Source organism: Eublepharis macularius, chromosome 8 (genome assembly GCF_028583425.1).
Source record: "Eublepharis macularius isolate TG4126 chromosome 8, MPM_Emac_v1.0, whole genome shotgun sequence".
Taxonomy (NCBI): domain Eukaryota; kingdom Metazoa; phylum Chordata; class Lepidosauria; order Squamata; family Eublepharidae; genus Eublepharis; species Eublepharis macularius.
Genome location: NC_072797.1, coordinates 104,168,671 through 104,182,039, shown reverse-complemented (window position 1 = coordinate 104,182,039; position 13,369 = coordinate 104,168,671). Strand labels below are relative to the sequence as shown.

The 13,369-nt window shown below is 39.1% G+C and overlaps 1 protein-coding gene across 2 annotated transcripts in view; it reads right to left on the bottom strand.

Moving 5' to 3' along the window:
* The window catches only part of UHRF2 (ubiquitin like with PHD and ring finger domains 2), a 122,498-nt gene that overhangs the window by 33,860 nt on the left and 75,269 nt on the right, over window positions 1-13,369 (bottom strand). For both annotated transcript variants that reach the window (XM_054986518.1, XM_054986517.1), the window contains exons 5-7: window positions 5,709-5,818; window positions 1,463-1,649; window positions 309-432 (exon numbers count right to left, since the gene is read on the bottom strand). In XM_054986518.1, the coding sequence (XP_054842493.1) occupies window positions 309-432; window positions 1,463-1,649; window positions 5,709-5,818 (421 nt within the window). The remainder of the gene's footprint in view (window positions 1-308; window positions 433-1,462; window positions 1,650-5,708; window positions 5,819-13,369) is intronic.

The window sequence follows — 13,369 nt, the reverse complement described above, 5'->3', positions numbered from 1 at the left end:
CAGGGACAGGGAGTATAGAAATGTTCTAAATACATAAATTTAGAAACAAACACATACATTTAGAAACCAAACCACAATGTCAATCCTAAACTGTGGAAAGTGCAAATCATAGGCTGGCATGTCATCAAAACTGAGCCTTCTGATTCCAAAGATTCTTTTTATTCTGAGGGAAAATTATACAGCTTCGTATATGCCATTTGAAATATTCCCACAGTATGTGCTCCTAATGTGTGTAAAGCACTTTGGTATGTGCGCTAGCAGAGAATACAAACATCACAGACAGTGTGCAGCTGGTTTCTATTGGTTACCTTGCCCCAGTCTCGCTGGCTGTCTGTGCAGGCGGATGGCATTTTTGCTTTCTTTTTACTCTGCTTGAGCTTTTCCCCAGCTTTTACAACTTCATTAGAATCATTTTTACAGGAAGGACAATACCTAAAAATATATATATTATACATTAATGACTATTACATAAAAAATAAAGCAGAACTCAGAAAATTTCCAATCAAATTTTTGGAGGACTGGCTACCTATCTTGGATTATATGACCAGCTATGGCAGTAAACCCTGCAAACCATATCCAACCGATCCTTTAACAAAAATTAAAGCAGAAGAACACTGATGAGATGACCAGAACCACTTCTGCAGACCTACTCATCTCCATCATTGTTGTATTTTGATTTCTCTTTCTGTGTCTCTTGCAAGATCTCTGCAGGCACTCTTTGTTCTTGTGCTACTGGCTCTTTGTATATCTTCAACAAATAATATACTCGTCTTATTCAAAACTAATCAGGATTGTGTGCACTATGCTATTTTAAGCAAGAATTGAAGAAAAACATTTCCAGTTATCAAAGGAGAGGCTTCACCTAACCTCTCCCCTTGTCTAGTGGAGGAAACATGTAAAATTACCTCCTTTGTATACATTTGTGAAGTCTGTACAATTCTGATTCTCTTGGCAAAGAACTGCAGTTTAACAGAGAGCCTCAGGAATAACATGGAAGGGGAATAAGACAATGAACCTGTTGCTTGACATGACATAGTGATGCACCTATTCACAAGCAGATTTACTTGCAGGGAGACCCATCAGTCCAGCATTCAAAGACCAACTTCAGTCCATTTCCGTAAGTAAATCTATCTGCAGACAGTCATCTCATTTTGTACTTCAGTGGCAGATATGAAAGAGGGCAATGCTTTTCTGTCAAGACACATGTACTTCACGTGTATCTATTAGGCCTGAATGTACTAATTAAACTCCGAATTTTCCATTGTACCTAAAAAGACAGTAATCCTCACTATGTTCCATTAATGCAACATTCTTTTTTTCAACAACAACAAAAAGAGTTAGGCCTCTCTCTTTAAAGATCAACTGGAATGTCTTATAACTTTAAACAAAAAAAGTATACTCTCTCTGCAGCCCTATACAACAAACAATTATAAATAAAATAAATCTGTCTTCCATTATTTACCAATCCTCATCTTCTGGTATCTTGCTTAAAGGTGGATTCAGGCAGTATATGTGGTAGGCCATGTTACACTCATCACAGAGAAGTTGCATGTGGGCATCTTGTTTCCCCCCACACAAGTAACAGGAGCAAAATCGACATTCTTTATCTGGATCAGCTCTGCAGTGCTTACATTCAGGGCCACTCTTTCCTAAAAAGCAAAGTGAGATTATATTTAGTATTGCTGAGAGATTTTACCCACACTTGTGTATGACTAACTAATCTAGAGCTATTTACTTTCAAGTCAGGTTGCGCAAAATATATCTTTGTAAGACTACCCCCAAAGATGGAAATATAATATACTGCACTTGGAAAACATTAAGAATCTGTTTGGGAACAGTTACTACAAAAGGAAAGGCTTATAAGTAAATTTGGTTTTCATTTGTCCTATAAATTTAATTCAGTACAGGTCTGTTTAAACTTAGCTTTTCTGCAGAGTGCAAAACTAATAATAAAACATTAGAAGTTGCTGTAGAATGACTACGCTAATGATGGGGTATATTCCAAACCCCAAACACACGGTCAATTTCATGCTTAGTAAGGCTTTACTATAAATAACATTACATATTTCTTTAGCAATCCACTGACATTTGTCAGGGTGGAAAAGCATTCATTGTGAATTAAGCAGACTCTTGGATACTACAGACAATCAGGTATATGAGAACTAAACACTAACTTTTATGTTGGGGGAGACCCTGAACTGACATTTTCAAAATATATGAAAGAGGTACTGGTACTTAAAAAACACAGCCAAAGAGATGCTCTCCTAAGGATTCTAAACTACATCCTCCCATATTTAATTTTAGAAACAGAATCCAAACTAAGAAGATGGTTATTTTAACATAGTCCACTTCTAGAATGTTTTGTTGATAAGTGAATTACAGATTTTAAAAAATTAGAAATGGCAGAGGGACATCAAGGTTTACACAGGATTTGCCATCAAAGATAACTATGGGTGAGCAGTTGCACATAATCTAACTTGAAACAAATTATGTGGAACACATTGAACTGGAATCTAGAAGGAAACAAATAGTAATACATTTATGTAGTATTGATACTTGACACGTCTTGTCAATGAACTTAGAACGGCCTAACTATGTGTAGGGTGGCACTGTGAATAAACTAAATATAATCTAGGGATATCAGGTATGATATATGAACCCATATTTTTAAAAACCTTTGAAAACATAACAGCAAAATAACTACAGTAAAAGAGAATCAGGAAGAGGAGAAGTGAATCACATGGAAAAGATACTTTTGAGTGGGAGAGGACTATAATGGAGCCCACATAAATAATGCTTATTGTGATAATGAGGAGACTAAATACAGCCAAGGAGTAGAGTAGAAAACAAACCTTAAGTAAAAAGGTGGAGACGTGACATCACAAATTAATTTTACATAAGGCCATGGAAGGCAAAAAATAGTGGTTGCTGTGAGCCCGCCTGAACCAGACTTGAGAGTAGATTCCTTAGATGATGACCAGGAGGAGCCAGAACCCATTCTCTGGGATGGCCAGGAGGCTCAACACAACTTGACCCCCTGCATTTCCAGAGCCTCTTCAAGATCCCTGGGTTCTGAGTCCAAGGACTGAGGCCTCAGCTTCAGACAGTGGTGAAGGGTCAGCTCCAGGCAATGCTGCCAATGCACCAGAATCCAGAAAAGCCAGCCCCCAGCCTTATAGGGTCAGGTCTTGGACCCCCACCCAGAGAGAGCGACAGAACCTGTGGGCCCATGAGGAGGCAATGCAGGGACTAAGAAGTGCTAGGCCAGCAGCCAATGTTCCAGCTACTGAGCCAGATCACTGCCTAAGTGCACAAAGTGCTTCGCAGGGTCAGCGTTCATTCAGTCTTGGCCAGGTGAAGCCCAGGAACAGGTGGGGCTTCTTGCTCTCCAGGATACTTAAGCCCTGGGCTAAGCAGAGTACTTTGTGGGTTCAACCAGTTGACAGGGCAACGGCCCTTTAGTTCTAGAACCAGCTCCAGACCCTGCTTGATGGCTATCAGCAGAATAAGCTCTGGCTCTCAAGGAGATCATCACTCCAAGAAGCCTGAGTCTAAAACAAGTGTCTGTTTTAGTCTGTTGCAGATGATTAACCTCAACATGGCCAGAGGAATGAGCCAAAAGGCCCTTGTTCCTTAGCTCACAGTCTATGGCCCTGAATGAGTGGGCCAAACAAATTCAGTATTGGCCCAGGAGTTTGTATATTATATTTTCTGTCTTTATTAAAGCCACCTTGAGCCTCCAGCGGGAAGAACAGAAGAATTCAAGTGGGGGACCTGCAAGGACTTATGGGGCATCTCATTTCCCCCCCTCCCCCACCTTGTAATCTTTCTCTTCCCGTGCTCCCCACACAGGCTGTGCCATTTTCTCACTTCCTTCTCTTGTCCACACACCTCTGTCTCCTTCTTCAACTCACTGCCCCACCACAGCAGCCTCTCCCTAATGGTTTGAGACGGAAGAAGAGTAAGTAAAAGAATGTATGATTAAATGGGCGAAAAATTGTGGACATGATATATTAATGGAGCAATGGGAAAGTATGTGGACAAGGGGGTTGAAATTTACATTAAGCTCCAGTATTAAAGAAAATTTTTACAAAATGATGTATCATTGGTATATGACTCCTGAAAAATTGGCTAGAATGTATAAGAGGGCGTCAAATGTATGTTGGAAATGTGCTAAACAAGAAGGGACATTTTTTTCATGTGGCGGACATGTAAGGAAGTTTTTGGTTGCCGATACAATTATCGATGCTGAAGATTTTGAAGATTAAACTTCAGCTGAAACCAGAGACTTTTCTGTTGGGAATAATGGACAGCCAGTTGGAAAAGCTTTAGAACCATGTTTTTATACTTTATTACAGCAGCAAGAGTACTTTATGCACAAAAGTGGAAAACTACAACACTGCCTACAGTGGAGGAATGGTTGACAAAAGTTTTGGAGTTTGCGTTAATGGCAAAACTTACTGCATTAATTAGAGAAAGGACATTAGTTAACTTCTTGACTGAATGAAAACTGTTAATAGACTTTTTGCATGAAATGGGTAACACGGATTTGTTGACATCTGGATTTATGGATTAAGAAACATGAACAATAGAAAAAAGAGGGGTTTTGTGACTAACTTAGAATAAGTGGGACTCTAGAAATGATATACACTTGTTGCAGAGAAAATCGGAAATCAACTTGTAGTGTAATTTAGGGTTTTTTTTGTTTTCTTTTTTCTTTTCCTCTTAATTTTATAGATATATGTATTGTTAGTGTGTCATGTTTAGAATTGTGTATTTTTTCTTATTCTCTATGTTTATTGTTTATTACGTTATGGTGTACAGTTTATAGTTTAAATAACGAAAATTCAAACAGTCCTCATGGCCTAGTTGCATGGTGCTGGCTGAACCAGACCCAGTTCTGCTTCTGGGCCTGGCCCAATGAGTCCTCCTTCAAAGGCCCAAGCAACCCTGAAAATGGCCCGGCCCTCTCCCTCTGACTTTTACTAAGCCTAAAATCAGGAGAGTCCTCACCCTCCTAGCTTTCCAAAAATAATGCAAAATTGAATTATTCAAAAAGGCTTTTTTACTCATATAGGAGGGCTGTATTGTAGGGAGGAGGTCTCAGATGCTTCGCTTAGGAGTTAGGGACCATAGACTTCACATTGCATTACATTATTATTCGTTGCCTTAAGTATGTGCTTCTGTGCGCTACCTGTGCTTCAAGTATGATCTTACTGGGTAGTTAATATGTTGTTTAATGTCAGTCCTATAATTGATTGTGCTCTGCTTCAGCATTTCTTCAACTCTGTATTGGATTCCTGCTAATGCTATGTCTTTGTAAATTTGTATTTATTTACCCAATGGCATTGTTTATGGAAATGTCCTTGATATTGACTATACCAATCTCATACTGTGTAATCCACCTTGAGTCTCAGTGAGAAAGGTGGACTATAAATGACATATACTGGCTAAACGGTTACGCTTGTCTAGCAACAGCCACTGAAGGCATCTGGTTAAAGCTATAGGTGATCATTTTATTACTTTTTTTAAATTTTCTGCAAACCTAGGACATTTTTCAGATGTGTAGGAAGATCTGTCTTGTCTATTCATCGCTCCAGTCTCTGGATTTAAGTATCCACAGATCAGGGTGGCTGCTTGGCTAGTAGTATACGAGAATAATACCTTATGTGAACAAATTCCTTCGAATAATACAAAAAAATGCCTACTTTTGAATTCTCCATCTGCAAATGTCAGAGGATATGCTCCTGGCTTTTCAATCTTGTATATTTCCTCTATAAAAAGTAGCTTGCAATCATTTATTACATCTTCTGGGCCTCTGAAAAGTAAAACAGAAAAGATTTTAGCTCACTATATCCCCAATTTGGATTGTAATAGTGGCCAGATGAATACAATGTCAAATCACTCACAGTGGCAGTATGAATTACATTTCATGAAAACAACAATAATATAAGGCAGGAATTCTGAAACTATTATCTTACTAGCACTTCCAACTCAAATCTTAAAAGTATCCAATTGATATTCTATTAATGTTTTTAGTTAGTTTTAAACTAAATTGTTATGCTGTTTTATATTTGTTGCACTCTGCTTTGAGCCCAATTCCGGGAGGGGGGGGGAAGCAGCAGCAGCAGCAGCGAAACAAACTGTAAAGTCATCTGAAGCACATACTCCAGATATGTTGGTTGTAAAGTTTTCACTTCCTTTTCAATATTGCCATTTGAGACAAGTTGGCAGAGACTGTCCACAATGCAATTAACAAGAATAAGCCAAAGATTTAAAAATATTTAACATATAAAAATAAGTTAGACACAGTAAGCACTTTTATGTCTCATATATTCCAGTGGGAGAGTTAAACATCTCTCTCACACAGTGAAATCAACAGGGCTTATAAAGGAACATAAGGCACCTCTGCCGGACTAGGGTCAGTGGTCCACTCCAGCATCCTGTTTCACACAGAGACCAACCAGTTGTCCTGGAGGGTAAACATAAACAGAGCACAAAATGCAAGACCTCCTCCTGAAGTTGTTTCCTAGCAATAGTATTCAGAGGTTTAGTTCCCCTTAGCTGCCTGATCTCATTTTAAAGCCATTTACACTAGTAATCATCACAACATCCATGGGTGGCAAATCCCACACAATTTAACTACTTATTAAGTAGAAAAGTACTTCTTTTTTTCTGTCCTGAATCTATTGCCCATTAATTTCATTAGGTGCCTCTAAGCTTTATATTACGGAAGAGGAAGAAAAGTTCTATCTGCTTAAGCCACTTCATGCATAATTTTATAAATCTCTGTTCCCCTCTAAATCCCCACTCTTTAGAATTTTTTCACATGAAAGTTGTTCTGACTCCTTAATCATCTTAGCTGCCCTATTATGCACTTTTTCAGCTCTATAACTGCTTTACTTGATGTATGATGACCAGAACGGTACACAATATTCCAAATGTGGTCAACATCGCTGTTCTATAGATTACAATATTAGCAGATTTATTTTCAATCTCTAGTTTAGGTTTGCCTTTTTCACCGCCACACACTAAATTGACATTTTCACCAAGCTATCTGCTATAACACCAAGATCTCTTTCCTTCTGTATCCACCAGTACAGGAAATTAACATATATTTAAAGTTGAGATTTTCCTTCAGTGTATATCACCTTGCACTTACCTACACTGAAGGACCTAAGTCTGGAAAGGTCCTCTTGGAGTTCTCACAATCCACTATGATTGTCAGTCTCTTGAATAACTAGGTATCATCTGAAACCTTAGTCACAATTTTGCTTGCTCACAATCCCAGCTCATTTGTGGGCAAATTAAATAGGACTAGTCTCAATTTGTTGGGCCCAATGCTTACTTCTCTCCATTGTGGGAAGTCTCCATTTATTTGTACTCCCTAATCTTTGATGAGGGACCTTGTCAATAGACATGAGCACGAATCGAAACACAAATCAAATTTCATGATGAATCGGGGCTGATTCGTGTTTCGCAAAACACATTTCGTGGGCCCACGGTTTTCATGAAATTCATGACTTTTAGGGACGATTCATTTAATTTGTGAATGTTTCATGATGCCAGACATAAGGCAACATAAGCCCAGAATGCCTGCAGACCTTTTTGTTGCCATTGGAAACCCCAGTCTTAGCCCACATAACCTTCATAGGCAGCTCTCCCTGCCAACTGGAGAGCTTCCATTCTGCCCTTTAAAGCAAGGAGCAGGGAGGTTAATCCCCTAGGCAATTGAGGAGATGGGCCTTCTGTAGCCATGGGAACACCAATCTCATCCCTCCAAACCCTGTTAGGCAGGTCTGTCTGCCAACCAGAGACCTCCTGTTCTGCTCTATGTGAGTATTTCTTATATAAGGCACAGCTCTATGTCTCATGCTTTTCAGTTCCAGTAGACAGGGAGCGGGAGGACCTGTTGCTGGGATTTGGAGTGAGGGAGTAGAATTGGGAGCTTTTGGCTGGATTTGCTGCTGCTTTAAGAGAGACTGAAAACCCTCTTTCTTATTTTCAGCTCTTGGCCTTGTTGGGAAGGTCGTTGGATGAGGGTGTCTTCTTTCTTCCACCCTATCCAACCTGTGTCTCAGGTCATTGCCTGGCTCTGAGGCCTACCTTTTTTTCTTTAATTTTCTTTGGTTATATTCTTATTTAGAGCATTTGTTCTTGCTGACTTGTTGGGGGAGGGTGGGTGGAGGATAAGCTGCTGAAGTCTCCCTGCGAGTTTAGCATCTCTGAGTATGAAGGGGGCCACTGAAGTGCCCTGGGTTCTGACGAATCATGAAACTAACAAATTGTTTCGTGAAAGGGGACAGTTTCGTGAAAGTTCGTGATTCATGGAATGTGACAGATCACGAAACACTTGTTTTGTTTTTTTCCATTTCGTGCCCATCTCTACTTGTCAAAAGCCTTTTGATAGTTCACATATGTAATGTCTACAGGATCATCCTTACCCACATGCTTGTCAATCCTTTCAAATAACCCAAAAGATTGATGAGGCAGAATTTTCCATTGAAGAAGCTATGCTGATGTTCACTATACATATTTAAGAAGACTATCTTCAAGAACAATGACTAGGAACTAACAATTACTAACAATTTATCTAGAACAGACAAAATTGGTGCTACATTTGCTATTTTCCAATTATCTGGTAGGAAGACCAATTTTAGTAACAAGTTACATATACTGGTAAACATTTCTACTTTAAGGACCCTCAGGTATATGCCAGTTAGACATGAAAACATACTAGCTTTTAATTTGTCTATTAGTCCTCAAACTTCATCTCTCATCCCATTTATTAGTTCAACAAAAAACCTTCCTGAAAACAGCAGCTCCAGCATAGGTACTTAGCTTAGATGTAGTTTTAAAAGGATTGAACACCCCAAGTTTGAAGTTTTGCTTACCACTGAAAATTGCTCCAGTTCAGGAAACCAGCGGACTGGCTTGTAGAACACATGCTTCAAAGCCTGCTCTCCAGCATAACTTGATAAAGCACATGAGCACCCCATTTGTGCAAATGTTTCTGCTCAAAAGCCAAGGATCTTGCACAACATGAACCTCTGCACATATAGCTTTTGAGGAAAATATCTATATCAATTGCTATATTATGGAAATAACAGAGAAAAATATATGCCTCTAATATGCATGTTATGAGTCCAGCAACTGAGCAGAGCTCTAGTGTTCTTACAGTCATAAGCAAATCAGTACTAGCTTGCTTTATTTTAACAAAACTGTATGACAGGTCTGGGATTTAATGTCACTTTCACCTCAGCAACCTGCCAGCATTCTTAATGCTGTTGCCACAATAACCAGAGCGAGAAGGGGAACTAAGTTTGGAGACCCCTGAGATCCATGCAACTCAAAACTGCAATATCCAGCTTCTGGGTTGGGAAACTTGGAGAGGGGCATCACCCCTGAAATAACTGCAAATTTCTCTCTGGGTTGTCCCTTCAGGAGGAACAAAGATGGAGGCCAATTTCTTTTTTTTGATGAATTTGTGCGCAAAATATTGGAGATTCGAGTCCTCTATGTAAGAAGGTTTGTTCAAATTTATGTATACAATTTTGTTATTGTTGTTGAGAAGCAGACCAGACAGTGCTGGAAGCATATGATTTGGGGGAGATACAGCTGTGGGAAAATTAATAATAACAGAAGGAAGATTAGACATCTTTGTGCTGTTTTCCCCTCCACTATTTCCTAGCCTGAAGTACTAGTTTGCTTTTTCAGCAGCCAATCGAGTCTTAAACTGCTGAATTAAATCCAGGATTTAATTTTAGACATACCAATTTGGCTTGCTGATCTAAGACCAGGGAAGGTGCAGTAGATTAACGTATGTTAACTGACCAGACAAGTCATTCTGTTCTATCAGAATGCTTTTTTCCCATATTAGTTATCCTGATAGGGACTTCCAGTTAGGGGGACTACCTAACAGGGACTATTAGGTAGCCCCCTAATTTCAAGAATGTGCATCTTGCAGAGGACATTAAAAATGGAATAAGGATTTTGGGTGTAGCACCCCTCCCCCACCTTCTGTCTACTAGAGCAGCCAGAGGTGGTATTGAGGACTGATTATCCTGGACAAGTTTAAAATTCATATCCAATACCACACACATATAGCAGAGCCAAATACTTTAAAACTATCACCCGGGACTAAGGAACCCTAATACGTCTTTTTGTTACAGATCATTACCTTGCTGGGTTAAGACAGATATACTGGAATGCCATAGTGGGGCATTAGTATGGATGGTTTCCTGTAAATTCTCCCCTTCTGTAATTATCTGGATACATATTAGGGAAATTATTTTATTTCTTCCAATTGTGTCTGAGGGAGCTCTAAAAAATGAGCTCTAACTCCTGAAAGCTCATAATAGAATAAATGTTATTCCTTAAGGTACCACTGGACTTCTGTTATCACCCATACTCTGATTCCTACATGGAAGTAAGAAAGGATGCAACATGATACCACATGCATTCCAAATCCATTAAAGTCACCATCCCATTCCATACAAGATGCTGATAGAGATATAAGAGTTCCTGCTCCCTTCTTTTTTCATTAACATCCAGACTGATGAAGAATTATTCAGCTTGCAAACGACATTGAACTGTTTTGGTCCGTATTAATAATAAAGGGAATTACGTGACTTTTGCTTTAAGGTGCTAAAGTATGTGATGACAGCACAGCTCTTGGATAATAGTCCAATAGCAAATTCTTATCATAAATCCAAAACTGTCACTTTCAAAGCTGCAGCCAATACATGATTCTTACTGGAAGGCAGACATGCTAAAACAAGGAGTTAATGTCTTCAAATATGGGCAGAAAGTTTATGAGAGTAAAGGTCATCTCCATTCTCCACAGTTGATTTGTATCTCCAATAAAGGCTAGCCATACCCAAACACAACATCATAGAAGCTTTGCTCACAGATGATCCCTGAAGCATGGACAGTTAGACGCTAAAGATATATACAGTAGCGGCCACATATTTCTTGTATATCACCAACCTTTCCTTCATTTCATAATCTTTTAATCTGAAAACAGATCTAAAGAGAGAACACATTTCTACATAAATTCATCCAATGGTAAACTACTAATTCACAAGTGTAACAAGTATCATTAACTCAAACCAACGAAAAGATAGTAAGAACTTGAAACAGCAGCTAGAAAGGAAAAAAGATATAGTGAACCCCAAATAGCCAAGAAGAGCACAATTTCAAACCCTGGCAAGAGATCTATATTTAGACCAACCCTCACTACAACTAAGTTATTTGGCAGTTTCCATAGTTACTGTCAAAGAGCCTCCTCCAAGTCAGCAAGGAAACACTGGAGGCCCCAAGGCTGAAATCAAGGGAAAATTATTAAAACCAGTGGAAAGTATCTTATTGGCACTATCATGACATGTATACTACTAATTTTATTGATATTTTTCACACTAAAAACTGATTTAAGCTGATAAATGTTACATTAAAATTATTTAGGTGAGACTAACCTCCTATATTGCTGCTAATTCAACAAAGTGATGACTGAAGCATCAGAAGAGTTTAGTACTTTGTAGCTATTTCGTTCTAATTTTGCTAAATCATCATTATCATGATTTTCTCAAACAGTTCAGCAAAACTAATTAGATGTAAACTGAAAGCTGGCTACAGACTGTTTGCTAACTCAGATGTATTTTTCCAAACTGGTGCTTGCTGAAGCAATTGATCAGAATATTGGTGTTTCAGAAACTAAATGCAGCTTTCTGTGATCTCTAGAACAGAGGAGACATTATTAGATATGTTGTAGATAGATCCTCCTGCAATTTTTAAACTTAGACTACACAAGAATTTAAGTCTTCAATACAAGTATGACAAAATTTAAAGAGAACTATAGTTGATGACAGACCATAAATATTAGAAATGTATTCATTTAAATACAAAATATTTGGATGCATTGGAAAAAATATTTAAACCAATCCAAGTAGTCAAGAAAAAAATGTTCTTACTTTTCTAAACATGGTAAATATTCAGAATAGTATCTCCCAGACCACACTTAATAGAACCGCATTATTTAGAAACAAACGTGGGACACATTAGGAGTCATGGAGGTGTCATCTCCCCCCACTGGTTCCCTCCTCCTTGCAGCTCCCACAGCTTCTCCACTCTCCCTGCTTCCTTACTTCAGTTCCCCTCCCTCAGGCTACCACTTTCCTTCAAGTCACTTTGCAGCCCCCCACATCTTCTCCCCTTCCCTCATGTACCCCACTGCTGAGTTCTGGCACCCTTACCTCTCTTTTGGGGCCAAAGAATATTGGGTTCCTCAAATCCTACTGAAACATTGAAGGGCAGGGGGCCTCTATTACTCAGGTTTTCTGCAATCTTCATTGTGTGGAATTTTTTAATCTGCAAGGTGGGTGTCAAACTGGAAATAAGATCCTAACCATAGTTGCTGCTATAAATACAATCTACAAGAGCCTGAAGCAATGTAGATCTCATTTTTCATCACATTAACCAGCAGTCTGTGGTGTTTTTAATTTTTTTTTACAAAATGTTGATGGTGCAAGTGTATTTATGTGCAATACACCTAGTGAAAATCTTCAGGAAAACAGATACAAACACATCCCTTATCTGATTACAAGCAAATGAGTGTAATTGTTTTCCCATACAGCTGTCAAATTATACAGAGATGGATCCAAAGGTAATTTCCACACAGGACACAAAGGATCCAGAGTATGACTTCACCAGCATGTTAAAACAGAAGTATGCCTGAAAGAATACACATGTATGGCCTTTACATAAATGCCTCTCATGAGGTGATATGTAGGAAAATGAGAAAATAAAAATTTATATTTGAACTAAATTGATCTTTATTGAGCACTGGACATAAAAGAAAGGCAGAAAGGAATGCAATGCAATACAGGACACAAAATCAAGGAATGCAATGGAGCAACAATTTAGAAAACATGAAATCAGGAAATGCAGTTAAAGCAGTTCCTAGTGAAAGCAGTCACATTAAGCTAGATGTGCCTGCCCACAGACAGTACAAACAGAGTCCACCCATGGATGTATATGCTGTGCCACCAACCGCGATCGTCACCACTGGTCCTGCTGTCAGCCCATTTCCCATGGGCACCTCAGGAGTCAGCACTGCCAGATGCAGCAGGCTGGGGAGCTTTCCTATGTTGACTGTGCAGAAGGGGAAGGGCCATGCAGAAACCAGATGGTTGAAATACTTTCCTTGCTAGGCTCTTTATTTCTTCCACCAAAGGTAACAATACAGCACCAGGCTCTTCTTACCATGAGAAAGAGTTCCCTCACTCTTCCCTTCCATCAGCCCCAGGCTTTGTCTAACAGGCTTCCTGTCCAACATGTGTCATCTGCATCTGTAGCCTAGGTCCACATTTAC